General features: G+C 42.0%; 1 protein-coding gene across 12 annotated transcripts in view; it reads left to right on the top strand.

Moving 5' to 3' along the window:
* The window catches only part of DENND1A (DENN domain containing 1A), a 496,583-nt gene that overhangs the window by 310,028 nt on the left and 161,307 nt on the right, over positions 1 to 25,248 (top strand). For all 12 annotated transcript variants that reach the window (XM_037036474.1, XM_037036477.1, XM_037036473.1 and 9 more), the window contains one exon: positions 9,556 to 9,657. In XM_037036474.1, coding sequence (XP_036892369.1) covers positions 9,556 to 9,657 — 102 coding nt within the window. The remainder of the gene's footprint in view (positions 1 to 9,555; positions 9,658 to 25,248) is intronic.

Here is a 25,248-nt window from a genome sequence, read left to right as displayed (position 1 = left end):
GGGTTGAAATCTCTGGATTTGTTAACAAAAGTCAGTGCTTATTACCTTGTGAGGAGTGGGTTTGGCCTGACCCGAGAGGTGCTTACAGCACTTCCCTCCCCTGCTAAGCTTCTGTTTCTGTTTAAAGCACACTGGGAAATTCCAGCGGTGTTTTCAGGGGTCCTCTGAACTGTCGGGCTTGGATTTTTAATTTTGCGGAGCAGGAAGGAGCAAATCAGTGACTCCTGGCTCCAAAGAAAAACCACTACGTTTATCAACTGCTTGGCAGCTCAGTGACCTCTGGAGCCCGAGGAAGGGAAAGAACATGTCACTCTTTTCTCTGTGTGTATTTGAGATTTCAGTAGGGAGTAAAGGGTTTAGAATACCTGACTATTTGCCTTTCCTCTTCCTGTCCCTTCCGCTTTCCCTGATTTCTCTTTCCTTTCCTCTTAGGAGACCACCAGCTCCCCATGCTGTTCTTTGTTCTCTGCTCATGTATATGCGCGAGCATTTGAGCACACTTTACATGTGCTGTGCAGTGCAAAGAACAGTGACGTGCAGAACTCAGATTCAGATCCTTCTTCTGACAAACAGCAATTGTGTGAACATGGGAAAACTGTTTAATCCTTTTAGCCTCATCCATCAAATGGGCGTAATATTCTGTAGGAAACCCTCTCCCCTGGCAGCTTTAATGGAGCCTAGGCCAATCACCAAGCTACTTAAGGAATCTATTCCTCTGGTAGTTGCCCAACAAATGCCTAATAAATTATAGTTGCTCAATATCTTTGTTGATTGAAACAATGTGTCAGAGCAGTTAATAAGATGGGTTGGATAGTACAGAGGTATTTGTGTTCAGCTGGGTTCAGTGATCAGCCCTACCACCTGTATGCAGGAGAACTTGAGACAAGTTATTTTACCCATCTGACCCTCAGTCTCCTTGTCTCTGCACAGGGGTGTTGTAAGCATTACATTCAACGGTACGTGTGAAGGGTTGGGCCCTGGGAGGAACACATCAGCCTGTGATTCTCCTTTTGTTGCTGCAAAAGTCAGTAGGAGGATGGGCACACAGCAGGTATCGCCGTCCTGGCCTGCACAGGCCCCTGTAGAGTCAGCTGTGACTCAGCATCACAGGAGTGATGTGATACTGATGGTTCACTACACTCCTGTGATGGTTCACTATGAACCTAAGAGGTGGTTGCATGAAGCCCAGCAACAGCCAGTTGTTGAGGATCAAGTTTGGATTAACAAACTATTAAGATGTAATTTTTGGTTTAGGTTTTAACCATGTATGCCTTTGAAAATTGAAAACAAACAAACAAACCTGAGAGCCAAACTTAAGGGAGACAGAATATAATATGGGGAGCCTCATCGGTTGTGCCTCTGTCATAGAGGGATGAGCCCTGGATTTACTTTCAGCCAAAGCAAAGTGCCCTTGCAGGAAGTCGGTTGGGACCCCTCTGCTTTGATTGGTGGTCTGTTCTGGTTGCTGATCTCAGAGGCGCTGCCTGAGGTGCTCACTTGGCCATGGGAGAGGAGACTGTGCTTACTGGCTCAGGGGTCACTCCAGCAGGGGAAAGCCTGCCTGTGGTCAAGGCCAGCATCCTGAGCACATGGGAACATGGCCACGTAGGTGCAACATAAATATTTCTATTTTTCTTTTTATTTAATTCTCTTACAAGTGTATGTAGTATGTGGATATAGCCCCATTTTATAGATGAAGAAACTGAGGTTCTATTAGGTTTAAATATCCTGCCCTGGGTCCTGAGAAGGAATTACACAAGATAAAATCCAAAGCCCAGTTCATCTGATTCACGTTCCTGCTGCTCTCCCAAACCAAGCTGACTCCATACTGCAGGCATCTCTCAGAAGGTACACAAGGCTGCTGCTGCTTTGCTCCTCACTGGAGACGGGACAGGACAGGTCAGAGAAGCCATTGTGTTCTGGACGACTCTACCTTTGCAAACAAGTTTTCTGACAGTGAACATATTACAGATCAAATCCTTTTTATTAACAGAAATTATTGCTGTTTGGTTTTCATAATAATACTAGTTAATATCCAGTGCCTGTTATATACTATATACTATTCTAAGTACTATATATATATATATTAACTCATCTAACCACTGTAATAATCTGGTGATGTGCGTATTACTTTTGGTAAACGTTTCACGGAAATGTGAGATTTATAGGGAAAAGCACACTCATCCTAAGTGTATAGCAAGATAAGTTTTTACAAGGGAGGCATGCCCATGTAACCACCACCTGATAAAAAACAAAATATTAGCAGCCCCCAGAAGCCCCTCTTGCCCTCCTATAGTCATTCTTCCTCCAGCCTCAAGGGTAACCATTGTCCCAGCTGTTGGTACAATTTAACCTTATACGGAGGAGAACATAGGCACGGGGAGGTTAAAAGGTTTGCCCAGTGGTACGGTTGTAACTGGCAGGGTTGGAATCCGGAGAGTGGCAGTCTGGCTCCAGGACTGTGCTCACACTTCTGAGACAAGCAAGAAAAGAACAGTAGGTTGGGGGTTGTTTAAAGGAGCCTTTGGTCTGAAAATCAAGTGTTTAAATCCTTAGAGTCTTGGAACTCTACTCCATTTATTGATACAACTTTCAAATTGCAAGGAAAGAGGCCCACTTTTCACAGCCTCTCCATCCATTGCTTCCTCACTGCAGTCAGGCACTGTATTAAAGTCTTCACCGTCACGCAGGAGTATCCGACCCGTGGCCCACAGGCCACATGCTGCCCAGCGTGGCTATAAATGCAGCCCAACAGAAAATCATAAATTTACTTAAAATCTTTTTTGGTTCATCAGTTTTTGTTAGTGTTTTTGTATTTAATGTGTGGCCCAAGACAATTCTTCTTTTTCCAGTGTGGCCCAGAGACACCAAAAGGCTGGACACCCCTTACACAAACTGTCTCAACCCTCACCATTCAGATGTGCAGTAGGTTGTATTATCCCCATTTTATAGATAAGAAAACTGATGGTCAGCAGGAAGGAACTTGCCGGATGTAACACAGTAGCAGAGGCAAGGCTTGGATCTGGCTGTCTGATTCCAGAACCTACAGTCTTCTTAACTTCCATGTTAACTTCTATCTCACTTTCTGTGTCAACTGTGAATTAATTCTGCACTAATTAATCATGGTAATTTTACATGATTGTTATCATTGCCATCATTATTGTTATTCCCATCGCTCTTCCTTGAGCAAACTCCAATTTGCTTACGCTGGGCTTACATTGTCCGTTTGTGCTTGCATTGACATCTGCTGCCAGGCCTGCCTCCCTATAGAATGGATCCAGGCACAGTATTTCATTCATTCTCCAATTAGTGAGCGCTTTTTTTGTGTAGGCACAGTGCTGGGCACTGGAGATGCAGGGACAAATGAGACATGGCCTGCACTGACGATGGCCCTGATGGAAGGACAACAGAGGAGACTCACTGCATGCTGGCCTATTTACCCCATGTGTGCCACCTCACTGACCCACAACCTCCATCCCAGATAGAGAGCCCAGTGATCAACTAGGGGGGCAGTGGGGAAGCTGGGCCCCTCCTCCTGCAAGCCCCGGGCCAGCTGCTTTCCTCCACCCAAGCCCTGAGCTCCCTCAGCTGGGGAGCAGCACATGCCCCTGACCACCCTCGTGATCCCCTGGGTCACATTGCCAGTGCAAACCGTTGCTCTTTGTTTTGAGACATGGTTCCAAGTCCTAGCTTTTGTCACTCACTGCCCAATCTTCTCCCTGGACCAACCCTGATCTGGGTGAGGGGTGGGTGTGGTTTGTGCCATTGATATTTTATAGATTAGATTGAAAACCCATTGTTTCCATACACCAGCTTTAGAAAGTAAAGCTCAGTAAAACTGTCTTAGCTATAGTAGAGTGATTCTCAAATGGACTCCACTTTTGTATAGGGAAGTATATCTGAATTTCTAGGGGCATTGGATTTTTATGTTTATTCTAAGGGACATAGGTGGAAAACAAAGTGTTTTTAAAATCCTGGGCTACACAGAAAAGGAAGGAGGTAGGCAGGGAGCCAAACACACCTGCAAATCAGAACGTACATTGGTGATGGCCTAGGGAAAAGTATCTGTGGGGTAGCTTTCATTCACCATCATTCATGCATTGTTGTTTTCTGTGTTCTATTATGATTTCATTCTCTGTTCTGGACATAGTAGTAATGTGTTTATCACCTTCATTGGGGTATAATTTATATACAACAAACAATCCATTTAAAGTGTATGATTCAATGAATTTTGACAGTTTTAAACTATTGCCACCACAGTGAAGATGTAGAATGTTACCATCACCCTCAAATGATTGTTCCTTTTTACTTAAAAAATGCTTATCTTAAGCTGCTCATGTACCAGACACCACTCTAAGTACCTTAAAAAGGTTAACCCACTTAATCTTTATAACAAGCCAATGAGGTGTAGGCACTGTTATCATCCCCAGTGTTTAGAGGAAGATACTGACGCGTAGAGATTAAGTGAAATGCCCAAGTTTACACAGCGAGTGAGTAGTGTACTTGGATTAGAACTCAAGACCGACTGGCTCCCGATCATGTGCTCTTCACCTGTTGGCTGTACTGCCTCTCATTCATTCATTCATTCATTCACTCGTTCAAGAATTACCTAACTTGGGATAGGAGCTGAGAGTGCAGAGGTCTGTCATGACCCAGGAAGCCCACAGGTGAGGGGAGGAATTGAACACCTGTATAAATAACTCTGGATTGACCTTTTGTTCTGGTTGTTTGAATAACCCCAGGGGAGCCCAGGGAAAGGCAGACTTCTGCTACCTCTGGCCTTCTGGAGTGGAGGTAACCAGGCTTGGCTGAGTTCTTGGGGAAGAGGGGACAGACGGGCAAGAGAGCCACTGTGGGTCGAATTCCCCTTACGGATGTCCTGGGAATCACACAGACTCCCTGACGTACAGCTCTGTGAGGTGGGCACTGTCGGGATTGCCATGTTACAGATGAAAACCCAGGGGATTCAGGAGGTTGGATGAATCGCCTCGGGCAACCCTCGAGGTAAGGGGCAGTCCCTTATTCCTCTCGGCTGCCTTGCCACCTGCCGTACTAATTTTTCCCTTCCCCGTCCTGAAAGGCAGGGGCCATGTTAAGTCTGTTTGTGACAAAGCATAAAGGGAAAGACACTTTTGATTAACAATATTTGTGGGAAGATGCCATTTTTGTATATTTCTCTGTGCAAGAAATGCCATTTGGAAAGCCAGTGTGTGTCAGTATTTTTTTTTCTTTCTTTCTGAGAAAAAGCCTATAGAGTCTGGTGAGGGGAGGGTTTGCAGCTGGCAGGAGCTTTGGCATATGTTGTAACTAAAAAGAGAGGGAATGTGTTCATGGGACAGGCTACCGGGGAGCCGTCTCGGTGTGCTGCGGTACTAGTCAGTGTTTTAATTGGGTAGGGTTTTTGGAGGACTATTTTGACATCTGCTCGTGTCTTTGCTGATTTTTCTTCACTTAGAGTAGGAAACACAAGCTGTGGATAAAATGACTTTAAAATAATTGGGAGTAAAGCTATCTTTTTCAAAGTCGAATTTGAGAGGGACACTTTTTAAGAAGTGGAAAGTAAATTCCACTTCCAGGAATCCAGCCTAAAGCACAAGGCTTTGTGCGTACACATTTCATGATGATATTATATATAATAACTTCTTAACAACTGGATATAATAGCCAACAAAAGGGACTTGGACAATGGGTTTGTTTCCAGGAGGTTAAACATTTTATAACAATTAGTAATGATCTTTACAAAGGTTTTGACAATGTGACAAAGGTTTTGACAGTGCTTACATGTTAATAAATACAAGAGTCAGAAAGAAACATTGAGAATTTTTCAACTGTTTTTTAAAGTAGGGATTGGGGCAGAGGACTGTGGAAGGGAACACACCAAAATATTATCTCCAAATGGACAAATGAGGGTTTGTTCTTCTTTGAACTTTTGTGTCTTTCCCATTTTTTTACAGTAGACATACGTCATTTTTATGATACAAAAGGCAAGAGAAAGCAGGTCCTGAGTGTGTTAGTGTAACTGTGTGTCCTGCCTCTGTAGGTACTTGTCCTAAAGTCTGAGCATTGGTCTGGGGACATCTTCAGAGTTAGGCTTTCAAATCAGACTGGGTTCAAAACTCAGCCACTCACTAGCTGTGTGATTTGGGCAGTTTATATGACCTCTGTGAGCCCCGTCACTTGCCGTGACCATGGCGATGACAGGATCTCCCTCCTGACATGGACAGGATTAGAGGACTGGCACCTAGGGGTGTCCAGCAGCCTCTCTCTCACCCCCAGCTTGAGGTTTAGTGTGTTTTTTATTTTCTGCCTTTTTCATTCCCCTTGTTTCCATGAGGCTTTCAGGGATAAGGCACTATCCAAGCTGGCCTCCAATTCTCTCCTTGGGAACACTGAACTTGAGAAAGGCCCTGGGGCCCGTGCCAGCAACCCCTTTGGAAGAGGCCTTGCCACCAAGAGGGCAGCATTTTCCTACAAAAGGAAACTGTGCCGACCCAGCTCCTGCCTGGAGCCTGGTGCTTGGGCATTTTGGTTACTAAGGGGACCCTGGCCTACTCAGCCAGAAAAAAGGGCCAGGTTTTTGCCTCTTCTTCAGCCCTCCGCCATTGTTGAAAAAGTAAACACTCCACACAGCTTCATCGGCAAGCCCTCAGGCAGGAGTGGGGAGAAATCAAAAGCCTGGTCCAGCCTCACTATGGAGAGCCCACAGGGCTGGTCTGTGCTGCTGGGGCTCCACCAGGAACACAGAAACGACATCAGTCTGGTCCACAGCCAACATGCCACTCGCTGGGCCTTTCAGCCCCTGTGGCCTCTCTCCAATGACCGGGCCCCTGCCCCCTTGCCTTGAAATGTTTGGAGCTTTTTGGAAGATCAGAAGAGGCAAGAAACATATATGAATGATTGTGGGGTGCCAACGCCCTCACCTCCGTCCTCCGGCCTCTCCAGCTAAGCTGTGGCTCAGCCCTCCTTGCCCCTTCTCTGATTGTTTCTGGTGCTGGTATCTTTGATGTGAAAACCCAGCCATCGACTTTTGCCCTTGGGCCAGATAGTGTCTCCACATCTATCTGACTAGTGGAGGCTGATGCATGTATCATAAAAGTAATAGTAATAGCTATTATTTAGAAGTCCTACTGTGTGCCCAGCAGCCCTGGGGAGGAGGTGGGGTGAGGAGGGCAGTCACAGTTATCCTCTTGGTTTCCCAGAGGCAGTAGCCACATAACCTAAGGAAGCTATTTCAGGTCTCTGAGCCTCAGTTTCTCACCTTTGAAATGTGAGTGACTTTACTTCATCTGGAGCTACATTGCTGAAAATGAAAGACTTTGTGAAAGTGCTGCGTGAGTTCCGAAGTGTGATATTTGTGAAAAAGGTGGTCATTGAGGCTGTTTTTGTAACTTCCCACTAGCATGCTGCTAGGTGTTTAACCTGTCGGTTTGCAATGGGAAGCAGCTAAGGAGTCTTAATGCTGTCATCTGTAAAAGGGACTGTGTTGGGTGAAACACTGGTGATGTGTAATATTATCAGCGCTGCTTGCTCATAGCATTTCATCCTGTAAGTAAGGCAGTCAGTTAATATGTGTTGGATTGTGGAGGGAGAGTACACTTTGAAATAGGCAATCTTTTCCCTCCTCTGTGGGTTTCAGCCCAGAGTAAGCACTTAGGAAAACTGTATGAGTTGACTGGTAGATCTGTGGCCCGAGCCCCCATGGCCTGGGGAAGTTGGTAGCAGAAGTTTGAGGCTCCTGGTCTCGTTAAGTGGAAGGGTTCCAGGATTCTGCCCTTTTGCAGTGTTAGTTCACCCCTAGGGAGTTTCTGACCAGCAGGGCCCCACCCTCCTGCTGGGAGGAGTCTGAAAATGTTTACTAATGTTTACTAAGTTCTGTCCTAGAGGCTGGGGTTCGAGACAAAAAATGTAGACCAATATTAATGAGCTCTTACCAAGTACCAAATCATTTTGCCAGGTGCTGGTTATTATGTAGTGGTTAGGCAAGCAGTGAGCCCTGAAGGAGCCCACACCCCAGCAGGCCCAGGGTTCCAGGGCTCACTGACAAGGGCTATGGGGGTGAGGAGGGGGCCGCTGGGCTGCTGTGTTACCTCTGCCCCTAGGCTCCCCTCTCTGCACCTCATTTTTCTCGTGTTACATAAAGTGAAGGTGATAACATGCACTTTGCACGGTTTGTTAAGGATTAAGTGAGATAAGGTAAGTAGAACATAAAGCAAGCACCAGCAGTCCCTGCTGTGCATTTCCAGGGCATTCACAGATTTAGGCTTAAACAGCTGTCGAGATGGCCAACTCCATTGTTAGCCGACACAGTGCTCTTGGGTGAATTAGGAAAAGGGTCTCCTCCCTCCTACTGCCATCAACTTCTGACTGATGTCACTTGGCAGACACATGGGTTGGCAGATTTCAGCCTCAACTTGGTTGGCCAGGAATCCTTGGACAGTGCACACTTACACAGTCACCTGTAGTAGCTCAAAGAATAGCTAATAATGCAAATGGTTTCTTCCTTGCGCATACCCCATGTCCCATTTTCTGCCTTTGCCCGGGCATAACGTGTTCTCTTTAACATCCAAAAGTGTCTCAACTTAAACAACAAATTATAGGGTCTTTCTATTTAACCAGGGCAAAAGGAAATAAAGACAATAGTTTCAAAGTTCCAGACTCAAAAAAAAATGAGCTTAGATATATGATGGAGTAAGAGGATTGAAATAGATTAGGAGTGGTAAGTAGGCAGGAAAAAAAAATGGAAATGGATTCCAGCAGTGGGTAAACCGTGTGAATAGAAATGAAAACTCGGGCTACACACAGTCTTATATTCTTCTAGACCATGGAGAGTTGCTCCCAGGTGGCAGGCTCTGCTTTTTCCCATATTGCACCTGTACGCCTGCCTTCCTCCTCTCGCCGAACAGAAGTACCCAGGAGACACGGGTCTCCCTTTCCCTGTGCCAGTAGAGCCATGGCTTATGGCCACAGCCTCGGAGCTGTGATTCACTAGCTGCGTTCCTATGAAAAAATGGAACCAAATCAAAAGTGTGACCTTCCTCCTTAATGTTTAAGGGAAATGTTAACACTAGGCCATTCACGGTATTCCATATCCAACAACAACAAGAGCTGAAAGAGGGATGGGCTTGTAGCCTTCGGTAACTGAGAGGGGCTGGACTGAGTGCCGGTGACACAGGAGCATAGCTGTATACCAGAGTACCTGGAGCCAGAGATTTGTATCTCGGCCTCTATTTTAAAAGTGGCAAATACAGGGAAAAAATAACATTGGATATAAAGATCTCTCTTCCTAGCTGAGTGACCTGGGGCATGTTAACTTAATCCTCGTGAAACCCTCTCCATTCCTGGGGCTTGCGGGTGACCGTACAAGCTCACCAGGTTAGTGCAACAGGCAGTGTTCTTAAAAATGTGAACCGCCTGGCACTCCGGAGCCTGCCCCAGAGTAAGCCATTGTCAAATGTCGGTTTTTCCTTGTTCCCCTCCCCCAGAGAAGGCTGGGGGAAGATCGTTGTCCTCCTGGTGCTTCAATAATTTTCTGTGTTGGAATTTTTTTTATTTGCAGAAAGTCAGAAATATGGCCCTGGATGATGTTGTGATCCTTAACGTGGACACCAACACCCTGGAGACCCCCTTTGATGACCTCCAGAGCCTCCCAAATGACGTGGTGGGTAATGAGTGGCCCTGAAGGTGACATAACGTCTGTGGGGACAGGGTGGGCAGCTGTGGCTTTCCTGTGGCCCGAGGGTCACACTTCGTTTCTCTGTTCTCTCTGAAACCTTTGTCTCAGTGAAGGAAGTTGGGAGATGGTTCATTTTCACAGTCATGTTTTGCTCTCATAACTTTTTATCTGAAAGGCTGTGAAGTGATCCCAGGGCCTAGACAGCTCCCCTTCCTGTGAGAGCCTGGGGGTCTTGCCATCCCTCTCCAGCACATTGCCATGTTCCCTGAGGTGGCGGGGCGACTTTCAGTGTGAACAATTTGGGGCACTTCAGTCCTCCATTTTTTTCCTGGGACATCATCAAACACGGCCGTCAGCAGGTTTCTGCTAACACTGCTCTGGATGTGGCTCCATGTGCCCTAAATTTTAATTCATGACTTCAGGTCTAGACAGAATGTGGGCTCCATTTAGCAAAATGTCCTGCCTACCACATTTGCCAGGGTGACATCTGACCTTACACCTGTCTCATGTTGCTACTCAGAGCTGCCTCATGGATAACTATTTGGAGTGGACCCAGCATCTCCATTGTCCTTAGGAACGAGGAGGGTTGAGGTTCGGTGGGAAGAACAGTTTTGACGTTCCTGGTCTGACCTCTCTGGCTGCCTGCAAGAAGATCTAGTTATTCTGACTTCCAGACTGAGAGGAGCATAGTGCCCGGACAGGGCTGGGTGTGTGTCACCAGGTTTGTGTCCTGGCCGTGGACACAGCTGCTCCATTACTGCAAGAAGTCCTGCTGGCACCGTGAGGTCAGCTCCGTGGAAAAGATTGGTGTTTGTTGGTGAATGACTTGCAACCAGCTTGCCTACTCTTCTGCTCTTAACTCGCTGTGGGATGTTGAGGGAGGCATTCGTGCTCGGCAAAGATGCTCCATTTGTAGCATAACTAACAATGGCTGCCATTCTCCGGCTCCCTGCATGCTAAGATTGTCCTAAGTGCTCATCATGGACCTCTCATCTCCTCTTCACACCACTCTAAGAAAGGTCTTTTTCTTATTTCCACTTTACCCACAGAGCTAGACAGAGGGGGAGCCAAGGAGTGAACCCTACCCTGGCACTCCACAGAGCCACCGGCCCCCTGCCTCTCTGGGTGCCTCCTGTATTGAGGGCCACATTCAGTTAGCATCATAGCCCCTGCAGAGTGGATGTTCTTTCCTTTCCACAGGGAGGAAAGGGCCTCAGCGAGCATGTGCCTAACCACAGACCGCACGGCTGGCTGGGGCAGCCAGAGCTTGGAACCCCAGGACCCCAATTGAACAACACCAGAGCCGGGGCTGCCTCCATCAGAAGTAGGAGAAATAAAAGTACCAGACACTGTGAGGTTTGTGCCTCATGTCAGAGCAGGGTATGTGGTTCATCTCTTAGGGTCTCCCTACCATAATTTGAGTTCGTTTGGTCTAAGGAATGCTTCCCTGACTCCTTCTCAGTGGGAAAGCTCTCCCTTTAAGCCATGAGTGTCTTAGGTATGGACCTTACCACTGCTGCATAAATGTGGAAAGTGTGTCTGAGGTATACTATATCGTGTACAAAGAATGGCCAGGGGCTTGGGGCAGCCCAGGGTGAGTATGATGGCTCAGAAACTATGGAGCAGACTGACTGGTCCCCTCTGCAATGCTCGGAACCCATGCTGGGCACTGAGCATGAAAAATGAAACAGACCTAGTCATCTCCCTCAAAGAGCGTATTCCAGTAGGGGAAGCAGATGTGTAACTTACACGTCTATCACAGTGTGCCAGAGTAAGGACCATAAAGGTAGGGATCGGGCACAGACGGGCCCAGGGGTGACAGAATTTGAGGAAGGGTAATGGAGGCTTCCCCAAGATGGCACATTCCAAGATGCCTTTTAAATGATCAGTGAAGTGGCCTCAAAGAACCAAAGTTGCTTGGGCATATAATTTTCCTTCTCTAAGCCTCATTCCCATCTTGCAAAGACAAGTGCAAGGCCTATTATTAGGATTGCAGTGACAAATAAGTGGACAATAGTGTTCATCTGATGTTTGGCACAGTGCTCGCACGTTGTCAGTGTTCAATAAATAATACCTGCACTTGTTTTTAATAGAATTGTTGCTAATAATTATAGCCAGGGTTAGAGAACAGTTGGTTCCCTAGCAGTCCTCAGCCTGGGCGTAGAGTACCTCCTCGTTTGCAGGTTGTTTTGTGGTGAGGTTGAGAATGTCCTGTAGCAGTGGTTTCCAGCATGGGCCCCTAGACTCATAAGAGACTCCAAAGGGAGTAATGGGGAGGGAAGGTGGTCTCTAAGGTACTTAATGTGTTTGGGTGGAATTCATAGTTTTCATCCTCTAAGGCTCTGTGAGCTGTGAGTCCTTGAGAGGAGAAATAATATCCTGCCATCGTTGTGTCCCCCTTAGGGCCAGGGACTTTTACTCCATCAGCACATCCACAGATTGACCTCACAGTCTTTTCTTTTGCCAGGGCTACTTAGTGACTGCATCTGACAGGTTCTGCATCTTAGACGTTTCTCAGAGCCTCTTTTCCATCTCTCCTTAGTGCCACCTGGTCCAAGCTCTTCTTTCTTTCCTGTACTGTTACCAGAAGCCTCTGAACTGCTTCTTGCGACTAGCCCTTCTTCCTCATGCACCAATTGCCTTTTTAAAACATAAATTTAACTATGTTTCTCTAATTTAGTTGTATTTAGTTATAGCTATATTTGACTAAATTTAACTATATTTCAAGCCATTTCATCAATGAACATAACTTTTTAAAAATTTCTAAAGACGAAGAGCCTTCCATAACTTCCCAGTGCCTCTAGATTAAAGACAATTTCCTTTCATTGGCTTTGGAATCAGAAAGCCTTGTATTTACAAAATCTGTCCAGAAAGTATCCATCCGTGTAATGTGCAAAAGAGACATTTATTGAAGAAGATGCAAGATACAAGAAACATTGTACATAGGACAGTGACACCTTGCTGCCCCTCAAAGTAGGCACTTTAAAACCTCACACAGTTCTCACAATACCATCAGCTGCCCCATCTTATTTTTCTGAATCTCATCAACAGTCTGAAATCTCCTTTTCAAAGGTGATTTCAGTTTTAGGAAAAGCTAGAAGTTGCAAAGTGCCAGATCTGGGCTGTAGGGGGGCTGAGTCACCTGGGTGATTTGATGTTTCACCAAAAACTCTGCACGACACATGATGCTTGAATGGGCACATTGTTGTGATGAAGCTGCCAATAACCAGTTGCCCACAGCTCCAGCCTTCTGAATCATCTGAATAGTTTCTGTGGAAGAATGTTCAAGCTTAACACAAAATTTGATGCAGATTTGCTTGGTCTATTTAATCAGTCATTTTGAATGTAATGGCCACACAGTACACATGCTCATTCAATGGCATCTGTCACCCCCACTGACTAGTACAGTGAAGTCATCATTGTTTGCACATGTGCATTCCAGTCTCCTCTCTTTGGCTGCCAGGTTACATTAATGTCATGCAAACCATTCTTGATATATATATTCTAGCTCTGTCCATTGAGAGCGGCTAAAAGCAATGAGCATACCTTGCACCCGAATCTTGGTTTTTAAGTATCAGTAAAAGGAATTGTTTGTTAATAAAAATAAAAGGAATGTTTGCATTTCTTTAAAACATTGCTATATTAAATATAATGTATATAACATATGTAAAACATGTCTTGTGAGCTCTATAGATTGTAGTTAATGGTAATGAGTTAGCTGTATGCAAATGATGACTAGGATGGCATTCAAGGCCTTCCTTCATGATACCACCCACCTGTTCATTTGTTTGTTTGTTTGTTTGTTTTTCCTATAGCTTTAGCTCTCTCCTCACTGTATTATATACAGGGTCTCCTCAGATCCTGTATCATAGGTGTTTGGAACTATTAGTTTTTCTCCCAAGCTCACATGTTGTTTTATAACTTCACACTTTACATACAGTTTCTTTTGTCCCAAATGTCCTGCCCCATCTGTCAATCTCTTACTTGTTCTTAAAGATTTAATTCTAAACGTTAGGCTGTAAAAAACCTTTCCTGACCTCTCCAAGTAGATTTGACTATTTCTTTCTCTATGTCCCCACAGCTCCTTATACTGCTTGTATAATCATGCTTATCAACCAGCAGGATAATGCATTACACATTTCTGGCTTTCCTTTTTAATTATGAGTTCTTTGAGGGCAGGAATCAAGTTTTATTCATCTTTGTTTCCCAGGGATCTAGCAGCCACTGACTAGATAGATGGGAGGATGAAGGCAACATATGGATTGGGTTATTTTGGTAGATGAAATCTTGCAAAACATGGCATTTGTGCTGGAAATTTTATTAAAAGAGGCCTTTGTTCTGCTTCTAGCCATGATGGAATAATTGGAACTCGATTTCTGCCCCTGACATTAACATGCTCAGGACAAATATGAAAACAACTGTTTTCACATATTGTACAACAAGCAGTACAGGAGTACGATCCCAGAGAGAAAGGAAGCAAGTGAGGTGAGGCCTACAGCACAGCCCCTCCCAACCCCGGCTTTCTGCCTTGAGGCACTTTCAGGATTTGGCCCAGGAGGGCGCTCCCCAGTCAAACACCACAGTTTTGCTGAGTTGAAGGGTTAGAGATCTGAGTTTGAGGAAGAGGTAGAGTCAATTTGTGGGTCAGATTATCAAAGAGGAGGGAGCTAGCTACTCAGCAAAAGAGGTCCAGAAGTCAGAATTTGGTCCTCTTGACTAGTGCGCTGAAGACTGATCTTCCCACCTGTGGTGTGAAGCTCACACAGACTAGGAACCCTTCGAGCTCTGCCTAGCCAGAACAGGAAGGTCTTGTTGATCACTCAGGACAATCATCAGAAACCCCCGGAGGCCAAGCCTTGCTAGTAGTCAAAAGCTCCAGTACAGATTGTTTTAGCCCTGCCCTACCAAACCTTAAAGTCAAGCCTTGAGGCTCTCTGCTCCTCTTGTTCAGCAGACAGCTGTATCTTCCTGTGCAGTGCTGGCCTCGACCCTGAGATGTGATGGTGAAGGTTGTAATGAACAGATTTGGCTGTATTGGGCACCTGGTCACTCTGGCAAAGTAGATATTGTTACCATCAGTGATCTTTCCGTTCACCTCAACTACATGGTCTGCATTCTACTCATGGCAAGTTCAAAGGCACAGTTGAAACTGAGAACAGAAGGCTTGTCATCTATGGAAAGTTTATCTCCTTCTAGGAGAGAGATCCTGCCAATATCAAATGGGCTGATGCTGGTGCTGAATATGTTGTAAAGTCCACTAGTGTCTTCACTACCATGGAGAAGGCTGGGGCTCATTGAAGGATGGAGCCAAAAGGGACATCATCTCTGCTCTTCTGCAAATGCCCCATGTTTGTGATGGGTGTGAACCCTGACATATATGACAACTGGAAGATTGTTGGCAGTGCCTCCTGTGCCACCAACTACTTGGCCCCCTGGTCAAGGTCATCCATGTCAACTTTGGCATCGTGGAGGGACTCATGACCACAGCCCATGCCATCACTGCCATCCAGAAGACTGTGAGTGTATGGCTCCCCTGGGAGTCTGGTGTGATGGTCAAGAGGCTACCCAGAACTATCCCTGCTTCTACTGGCCCTGCCAAGGCTATGGGCAAGGTTATCCCTGAGCTGAATGAGAAACTCACTGGCATGGCTTTCTGTGTCCCTGCCCCCAATGTGTCAGTTGTGGATCTGACCTGCTGCCTGGAGAGAGCTGCCAAATACGATGACATCAAGAAAGTAGTGAAGCAGGCATCAGAGGGCCCCCTCAAAGTCATTCTGGGCTATATTGAGGACGAGGTTGTCTTCTATGACTTTAACAGTAACACCCTCTCCACCACCTTTGATACCAAGGCTGGCATTGCCCTCAGTGACCACTTTGTCAAGCTCATTTCCTGGTATGACAATGAATTTGGCTATGACAATAGGATGGTGGACCTTATGGTCCACATGGCCTCCAAGGAGTAAGAACCCCCTGGACCAACAGCCCCAGTGACAGGAAGAGAGGCCCTCAGCTGCTTGGGAGTCCTTGCCCCAAGTCCATCCCCCAACATATCCAGTTTCAATCCTAGACCTCTTGAAGAGGGGAGGGGCTTAGGGAACCCTACTTTGTCATACACCATCAATGAAGTTCACTGTACCCAAACACCCGCCCCCCCAAGTCGAGCCTTGAGGAGCATAAGGGAGGGCTTTAGGAATGCTGGTAATGTGCTGATTTTTTTGTATCTTAGTGCCAGTTTGGTGGGCAAGACTTCCTGAAGCCGAACACCAGTGATATTTGTACTTTCATATATGTTAAACATAAATAAAAACTTTTAAACCAAACGATTTCTTTAAAAAAAAAGAAGAAGCCTTAAAAGGATCAACCTGATATGCAAGAAATTCAACATCCTGTCAAAATAAACTTCAACCCTCTTTAAAAGAAGACAAAAATCTAACACTCAACAACATAACATTTACAGTAACTAGCATCCTGTCAAAAAAGTACTAGACGTTGTGAATCAGAAAAATGTAACCCATAACCAAGAGGAAAATTAGTCAATAGAAGCGAACTCAGAAATGACAGACATGATGAAATGATCAGACAAGAACCTTAAGAGAGTTATTATAAATAGTCATGAATTTAAAGAAAGAACTGTACTCAATGAGGAGAGAAACAGAAGATACAAAAAGAATGAGAGGGAACATCTAGGGGAAAAACTATAATACTTGGATTGATAATATCCACTGATTAGAAGGATGTTAGACACCGCTTCTTAAAAGATCAATGAACTTGAAGACGTACCGATAGAATCTATCCAGTATGAAGCAGAGAAAGGATCAAGACTAGAAAATGTTAACAGACCCTCTTATCCCTTTTAGACCCATAGCACAATATCAAGAGGACTAGCATCCATGTAATTTGAGCCCTAGAGGGAGAGGAAGGTGGGGAAAGACAGAAAAAATATTTAAAGAAATTATAACCAGTTTTTTTTCTATTGTGATGAAAACAATTAACTCTGGGTTCTAAGAAGCACAATGAACCTCAAGCATAGTGGACCCAAACAAAACCATGCAAAGGGTAGATCATGAAATTACCCAATGCCAGTGATAAAAACAAAAGCTTAAAATTCGCTAGACAAAAAAAAAAGACACGTAAATAAAAGAAGTAATGGCAAAAGACTTACTGTAAGAAACTACATAGCCAGAAGATAATGGATTGACATTTTTTAAATAATATAGGAAAATTTTGTCCAACTAGAATTGTATATCCAGTGAAAATATTCTTCACAAATGAAGACACAATTAAGACATTTTCAGAAACACAAGATGTGAGAGAAATCATTGTCAGCAGACCTGCACGATGAGAAATTTTAAAGGAGGTCCTTCAGATGGAAAAAAATTGATACCATAGAGAAATTTAGACAATAAGGAGTGAGGAATTCCATAAATAGTAAATAAGTAGGTGAATGTAAGAGGCTTCTTTTCTCATTTTTAATTTCTACAGAAGGTAGTTGAGGATTTAAAGTAGAAATTATCGAGGTATTGCGTCATAACAGCTGGAAGTAAAATACGTGACTATGATAGCACAAGGGACAGGGCGGGGTGGAGAACGGAGGTTCTTCAATTATAAACTAGTACTTGAAAGCAGACTATGAGGTTAAGGGTGTGTGCTGTAAAGGAGCCACTAAGGAGGAAAATAAGATAGAGGTATCTAGCTAATAAGCCAGTGCTGAAGATCCAGAAGATTTGGGGGGGAAAAGGATAAAGGAACCAAACATAGGTGGAACAAATCGAAAAGTTAGCAAGATGATAGATGTACTCACTATATTGATTATTACATTGAACATTCATTGTCTTTAATATACATCCTCTAAATTAAAGGAGATTTATTTAAAAATAAGACCCAATTACATGCTATCTACATGAATTCCACCTTAAATGTAGTCAGATAAATGAAAAGTAAAAGGATGGAAAAGATACCATATCAACACCAGTTAAAAGATAGTGGATGCAGGGTAAGAGGCAAATCGTCCTTATAGAAGAATTTCAAATAATAGTTGTGGACATTCTCTCTTAACAGTGATGTCCAACCCTTTGGCATCTCTGGACCACACTGGAAAAAGAAGAGTTGTCTTGGGCCAGACGTTAAATACATTGTGACATGTACTCACAAAATAAATCTTATAACGTTTTAAGTAAATTTACGATTTTGTGTTGGGCGGCATCCATAGCCATCCTGAGCCGCATGCGTCCCACAGGCTGCAGGTTGGACACCCCTGTGAGAAAGAGCTTAATACCAACCCCCAACATACACACACTTGAGTGTGGGCTAGACTTAGTGACTCCCTTCCAAAAGGTGAAGTATGTAAAAGAGTAACTTTAGTGGAGAAATGGCGGGCACTACCTTAATCAAGTGATCAGGTTTAACATCACTGATGTTGTCATGTGAATATTACATAACCCTGTTAGGCGATAATGAGAAGGATCTGTCACCCCTCTGGTATTCTTTCCAAAAGGCCAGTCAAGTCACGGCAGACACTTCACATGAACCCAAATTGGGGGGCAGTCTATAAAATACCTCACTGGTACATCTCAAAACTGCCAAGGTCACGAAAAACATTGGAAAGACTGAACTGTCACAGACTAGGGAAGACTAAGAAGACATGACAATTAAATGCTATGAGGAATTCTGGATGGGATCCTGAAATAGAAAAAGGACATTAATGGAAAACTGATAAAATCACAATAAATTATGGAGCTCAATTAATAATAATGTACCAATGTTGGTTTCTTAGTTTTGACAGTGCACTATATAAGATATACCTCGTATTAGGGGTAATTGAAATTGGGTAAGGGGTATATGGATAGTCTGTTATCTTTGTAACTTTTCTGTAAACCTAAAGATATTCCAAAATAAAAAATATATGTTTGTGGGAGAGCTCACTTGGGTGGTAAACACACAATACAATATACAGATTATGTATTACAGAATTCTACACCTGAAACCTATGTAATTTTATTAACCAATGTCACCCCAATAAATTTAATTTAAAAATAAAAATTTCAAGAAGAAAAACAAGTGTGTTTTATACACCTGAAACTAATTTAAAAAAAAATAATGAATGTAAACTGTAATTGAAAAATAATTTTTAAAAGAGTATGTTTTTAAAAAGGAAGAGAAAAGGAAATAAGGAAGTATTATAAACAACTTTATGCTTATAATTTTTATAAATTAGATGAGCAAATTCCTTAAAATACACAAATTACAAAAAGTGACTCGAGAAGGAATAGAAAAATAGCACTATTTCTATTTTTAAAATTTGAATTTGTAATTAAAACTTTCCCACAAAGAAAACTCCAGGCCCAGACAGCTTCACCAATTAATTCTATCACTTATTTAAGGAAGAACTACTGCAGTATACACTAACTTTTTAGAGAAAATTGAGGGAAAAGGAACACCACCCACTTTGTTTTATAAGGTTAGAATTAACCTGACATAAAAACCAAACAAAGAATTTACAAGACAAGAAAACTACTGACCAATATACCTTATAAATACAGATATAAAAATCTTTTTAAAATATTAGCAAATTGAATTTAGCGATATGTGAAAAGGATACTACATCATGATCAATTTAGGTTGATATCATGATTAATATAGGTTGGCTAAATATTTGAAAATCGATTAGTGTGATTTGCCATATCAATAGACTAAGAAAGGTAAACTATATCAAAACATACACCAAAAAAAACTATTTTAGGAACAATCCAACACCTGCTCATAATAAAAGCTCTTAGCAAACCAGGCATCCTCATTGTGATAAAGAGCATCTAGGAAGAATTTACAACCAACATCACACTTAAATGGTGAAAGATTTAATGCTTTCCCCATGTGAATGAGAACAAAAAAGCACATCTTATTCTTCTATTTCTATTCAGCATTTTACTGGAGGTTCTAACCAGCTCACTAAGACAAGAAAAAGAAATAAAAGTCCTAAAGATCAGAAAAAAGGAAGAAAAGTTGTCTTTATTTGGACAATATAATCAGCTATATGGAAAATCCTAAACAGTCTCATAAATGAGTTTACCAAATGTGCAGGATAAAGTCAATATATAAAAACCAAATGTATTTTTATGAGCAACTGAAATGAAATTTTTTAAGTACCATTTAAAATAGCAAAACAAAATAATTGGGAATAAATTTACCAAACTTTGTGCAAGATTTGTACACTGAAAACTATAAAACATTTCTTAGGAAAAATTTTAAAGACCTAAACAAATAGATATTCCATGTTTTGGATTAGAAGACTCAATATTTTTAAGATGTTAATTTTCCTAAATCTATAAATTCACTATAATCCCAAACCAAATTTCAGATGGCTTTACAAGGGGGGAGGGGGGAACTTGAAGAGTTGAGTTTTTTTGTTTTATATATTTTTTAATTTTTACTGTGTTTTTGTATTTTTTTAGTTACAGAATGAAGCTTGATGAGCTGATTTTAAAATATCTATGACTATGTGAAAGATCTAGAATAGTGAAAACAATGTTGAAACAGAACAAAGGTACAGATTTATATGCTTACCTACTTTCAAGACTTATATAAAGTTATAGTAGACGTAGATAGACAGTATTGATAGGTATGCAGTACGATAGAACAGAATAAACAGTTCAGAATTAAATCCACACAGAAATGGTTAGTTGATTTTCAACAAATAGCCGAAGTATTTCAATAGAGAAAGACAGCTAAATTTCCCCCCAGCAAATGCTACTGAAACAATTGGGCACTGGAACATAACGGCACGAAACAAATCTTGACTTTTACCTCATTCAAATATTGGTTCACAGTGGATTATAGACTTAAACATAGAAGCAAAAAATAGAAAATGAATAGAAGAAAATATAGGAGATAATCTTCATGGAGTAAGAAAGAATTCTTAGATCTAAGACACAAAAAGCGTACATCATAAAAGAAGAAGCAGTCAAACCTCATAAAAGATAGAATCCTATCCTCTTCAAAAGACACCATTACAAAAATGAAGAGACAAACCATAGAAAAGATTTTAATATGTATATCTGCAAAAGGACTTTTCTCCAGAATATGTAAAGAACCCACAAACTTGGTAAACAGACAGCCCACTTAAAGAGTATGCAAAAGACTTGAAGAGAAGCTCAGCAATAAAAGATAGTCAAATGGCCAATAAGTACATGGAGAGATGCTTCATGAGGGCACAAGTCAGCTACACTGAGGGTTCCACTATGTACCTACTAGTATGGCTAAAATAGTAAGATTATGCATTTCTTATAAATGTATATGTTAAAAGTATGTTTACTGTAAGACCAAGCAATTCCACTCCTATGTGTTCACTCAAAAAAAGGAAAGCATATACACAAACAAATGCATGTGAATGTTTTTGGCAGCCTTTTTCATAATCACTCAAAACCAGGAACAATCCTAATGTCCTTCACCCGCTGAATGCATGAGCCAGCAGTAGTACTGCCATAAAATGGAACACTGCTTGCCAGTTTAAAGAAACTGACTGTTGATCTGTCCCACAAAATGAACAAATGTCACATTATGCTAAGTGAAAGAATCCATTTATATGATACTCTAGAATAGGGGAAAACTATAGAGGTAGAAACCAGATGAGTGTTCAGAGCTTGCAGTGATGTTTGTATGGCTACATGCACCTTTCAAAATTCATAGAACTCATCACTAGAAGCAGTAAATTTTATGATATGCAAATCATACATATAGTATGTCAATAACCTGACTTTGAAAGTTTTTGAAAGAGTGACAATACCAAGTTGGCAAGGATGTGGCACAAGTGACGTGGAACTCTCTTTACTGGTTATGGGAGCATGAACTGGTAAAGTCACTTTGGAATACAGTTTGGCAGCTTCCTATGAAGTTAAACATACACCTACCGTATAACCCAGTAATCCCACTCCTAGGTATCTACACAAAAGAAATGGAAAGAACACCTCCAAATGTTTGTACATTAGTTTGTAGTAGCTTAGTATGTTATGCTGAGCAAAAGAAGCCAGATATGAGAATATGCTATTTAATTTTATTTACATAAAATTCTAGAAGAGAGAGGGCTAGTGTGACAGTGGATGAAAGCAGATGAGAGGGTGCCTTAGGGTGGGTTGGAGCAGGCAGGAACTGGAAAGGGCAGCAAGGAACGTTTTAGAGTAAAGGAGATGTTCTGTTTCTTGATTGTGGTGGTTGTTACACAAATGTATACAGTAGTCAACTGAACTTTTTAAATGTGTGCGTTCTTTTGTATGTAAGGTATGACTGAATAAAGTTAAGTTAAAAAGAGAAGCCTTAGTAATGAATTTTGAAAGGAAGTACCAATATTGAATAGCTTTCAGAACTCTGCAGATTTTCATATGACATACAAACATGGGGAAAGGAGTAACTTTGCAGGAAGGATGGCTCTGGCTTTCTAACCAGATACCTAGACAGTCTAGTCTTACATTTCATAATCTTATCTCAGTTAGCTTTTTCTGCCTTCTCAAAAAACTGAGGGCTCCAAGGTTGATGCTGTTGTACTTTGATGGGATCCCTGAAACTTGCTAATGTGTTGTCTTCACTGACAATATTATGTTGTTCCATGCTGTGGATTTTGGAGGAGGAATGTTGCGAGAAGAGGTTATCTTTTATTGATCTAAAGGCCTGTTTACAGACTCAGTGTGTATCTCAGGCCCATTCGGATGCTGAGAGCAAAAATACAACGTCCCCTCTCTCTGTAGCCATTTAACCAAGCAGTCTTCTTCTATTTCCCCCTTAATATTTAAAGAACATCTCTTGTTCCTTTGTGTTAAGTATAAGCCAATGGACAGTTAGTAGAACTTTTAAAAAACTTTGGAAAAGGAAGTTTCAAATCTCCCAGGCTTCCACACTTTATGACTGAGGAATAAGATTTCCCCGGGCTCAGTGGGGCCCTTTCTCATATTCTTTGGCCTGCAATTTGCAGGGGTTTGTGTATGCACCTATACATGGAAGCCCTTTCCATCCACGTACTCTTTTTTGTTTCCCTCATACTTTCTATAACCTGATTGGTGTTCTTTTTAAACACGTTTCCTATATAATCATATATGTAATAGGATATAAAATGTATTCCATTTTGACCCAATAATTCTACGCATAGCTTTTTTTCTGGCAAATACTTTAAGATGAAGAAGGTTACCTACCCAAATAGCATTCTTTTCTGTTAACCAAAGTTGGAGGTGACCTTAATACCCAAATTAGGGGAGTGATTAAGATAGTCTCTCCCACTGCTATTCAACGAAGAACACTCTACAGCCATTCAGAATGATGGTTATGAAGAGTGTGAACACCGCAGGACATGCTAAGGGCTAAAGATACAATTTAGTGGAAAAAGGAGAATATTAAGTGATGTATCTACTATGGCCATAATGAAGAAAAACAACCAGATACATAGAAGTAAAAGATTTTTAAAAGAACATCCATGTTAGCAACAGTGGTGTATCAGGATGATAAAGTTATGAGTTAACATTTTTTCTTTTATTGCCCAAATTTTCTGATATGGTTTATTACTAGTTGTATGATGGAAAAAAAATCATCTTTCCTCCCCCCTCTGAAACGCTTGAATACCTTTTCTTTGGCTTTATGGTTTGTATGTTTTCAGGACCGTAGTTTCTCTTCCTCCATATTCTTAAGTTAAAAAGAGCACAAATAATTTAATGATGCATTTTAAACTCACTTACACTTCTTGTTCTGCCTTGGTGGAATTTTTAAGGAATATCTGAGAAATTTCTAAACACACAAAAAGAAAAACCACATCAAGTGCTGTTCATTGATGTGAGAACGGGAAGAAAGCCACCGTTGCAGAGCGCCCATGGTGCACCAGGCCCAGGGAGTCAGCAGTCCTCCAGTGTGGCGTCCAGACTTCTTCACAAGCCAGCTGCTGACCGCAGGCAGCCTCGGCTTCATCACTTTACTATTCATACCCCATTTCCCAGCCGCGTGAAGGAGGAGCCATTGCCAAAGACTTTATGCTCTTTCCCATCTCCATGCTTTTGTCCATGCCGTTCCCTCTGGGTAACATACCCTTCCTTCTTCTCTGCCTGGGAAAACCTATTTGTTCTGTAGGGCACTCCTTGAACGTCACTTCTCCGATGCTGCCATAGTCTGACACCCCCTCCCCTAGGTTTCCAGGACTATTTCTCCAGACCACTTTTATGGTTATTTACTGTAACAGGATGCTTATTCACCTCTTTCCCCTCCTAAGCATTGAATGAACACAGCTCTGGCACAGTGTGTGGCTCATAGGTACATTCAGTGAATGTCTGTGAAATAATGAATGCGTGAACGAAATGAGCTAAGGGTGCAGTCTAGTTCGAGCACTAGGACTTGGAAAACTCATGTATTTATCCAGTCATTTATTTATTCAGCATTTAACTCTACTTTATACAAGTTGCTGGAAAAGCAAGATCTTTGAAGATCAGAGTTCCCTTTTTGATGAGACAGGAGAAATTCAGAGTATGGTGCAGCCACAATTTTCTGGTAGATTGAGTGTCAATCCTTTTGACTTTTTGGCCATGATTACCAAATACCACTGGGATTTTACTTTACAGCTTAGAAATGGCTTTCTTCAAATTACAAGTAGTCACTCATTAGTGAAACCATAAAATCCATTTAGTATGTCACAACAAGCATTTTTAAAATGGAGTTAAATAGAAAATAGCAGAGTGTATCACATATAATATGGATAAGATTTAACTTATGTAACTGCATAATATATATACTGGTTTATAAAATATAATACATTTAATACTCTGCAACACAATAAAAAAGTGGAAAACCATTAATATGTTGTGAACATGTCAATCATTAAAATTCATACCCTTTAATGTGTGAACTACCATTCCACTGTATGAATATATACCATAATATAGTGGATCAGTCCTGTCCTTATAATTTCAGGTTTTATGTTGGACACATTTTTAGTTAAATCTCTACATTTAATGGAATTTCATTAATTCCTACAAGTAGAATTTCTGAGTCATGGGTATATAAAAATTTAAGGCTTCTGATGTATACTTTTAAATTCCACTACTTCCCTCAAAAGATCATACCAGTTTTCACTTTTATCAGTAATACAAAAGTTAGCACCTACTTTTGAAAAAAAAATTTTAAATTCATATACTATTGATTTTTTTCATTGAAATGCTTGTATAGCTATTTTGATCTCGTCATTTGACCCTGTACTTTTCTCCTGTGCTGTGAAACTGGAGACTTGGCAGTGACTTCCTAATTGCGTGCCCGGTCTTCAGTCTCCTCTAACACCAGTCCATTTTCCAGTCTTGGTACAATCAAGTCTTCCTTGACCCTCCCTCAGTAGCTAATTGCTCTGTCCTTTGTGTTCTCGAAGCACATGGCACATCCTTCTGTGGCAGCACTAGCTGCGTTACAGTGGGATCGCCTGTTTGTGTCCTCTCTTCAGACCCCTCTGGGCTGGGGACCAAAGGCTGTTCCTTCTTCATGTTTGTATCTGCCTCAGAGTTCAGCATGTAGCATGTACTCGACCAATGTGTACTGAGCGCATGACAGTGTCCTGTTTAATTGTGA

This window comes from Sturnira hondurensis, unplaced genomic scaffold (assembly GCF_014824575.4).
Source record: "Sturnira hondurensis isolate 20B ecotype Veracruz unplaced genomic scaffold, ASM1482457v3 Scaffold0022908, whole genome shotgun sequence".
In the NCBI taxonomy this organism is placed as follows: domain Eukaryota; kingdom Metazoa; phylum Chordata; class Mammalia; order Chiroptera; family Phyllostomidae; genus Sturnira; species Sturnira hondurensis.
Note: the sequence above shows the minus strand (reverse complement) of the source record. Positions and strands in the feature narration are given on the sequence as shown.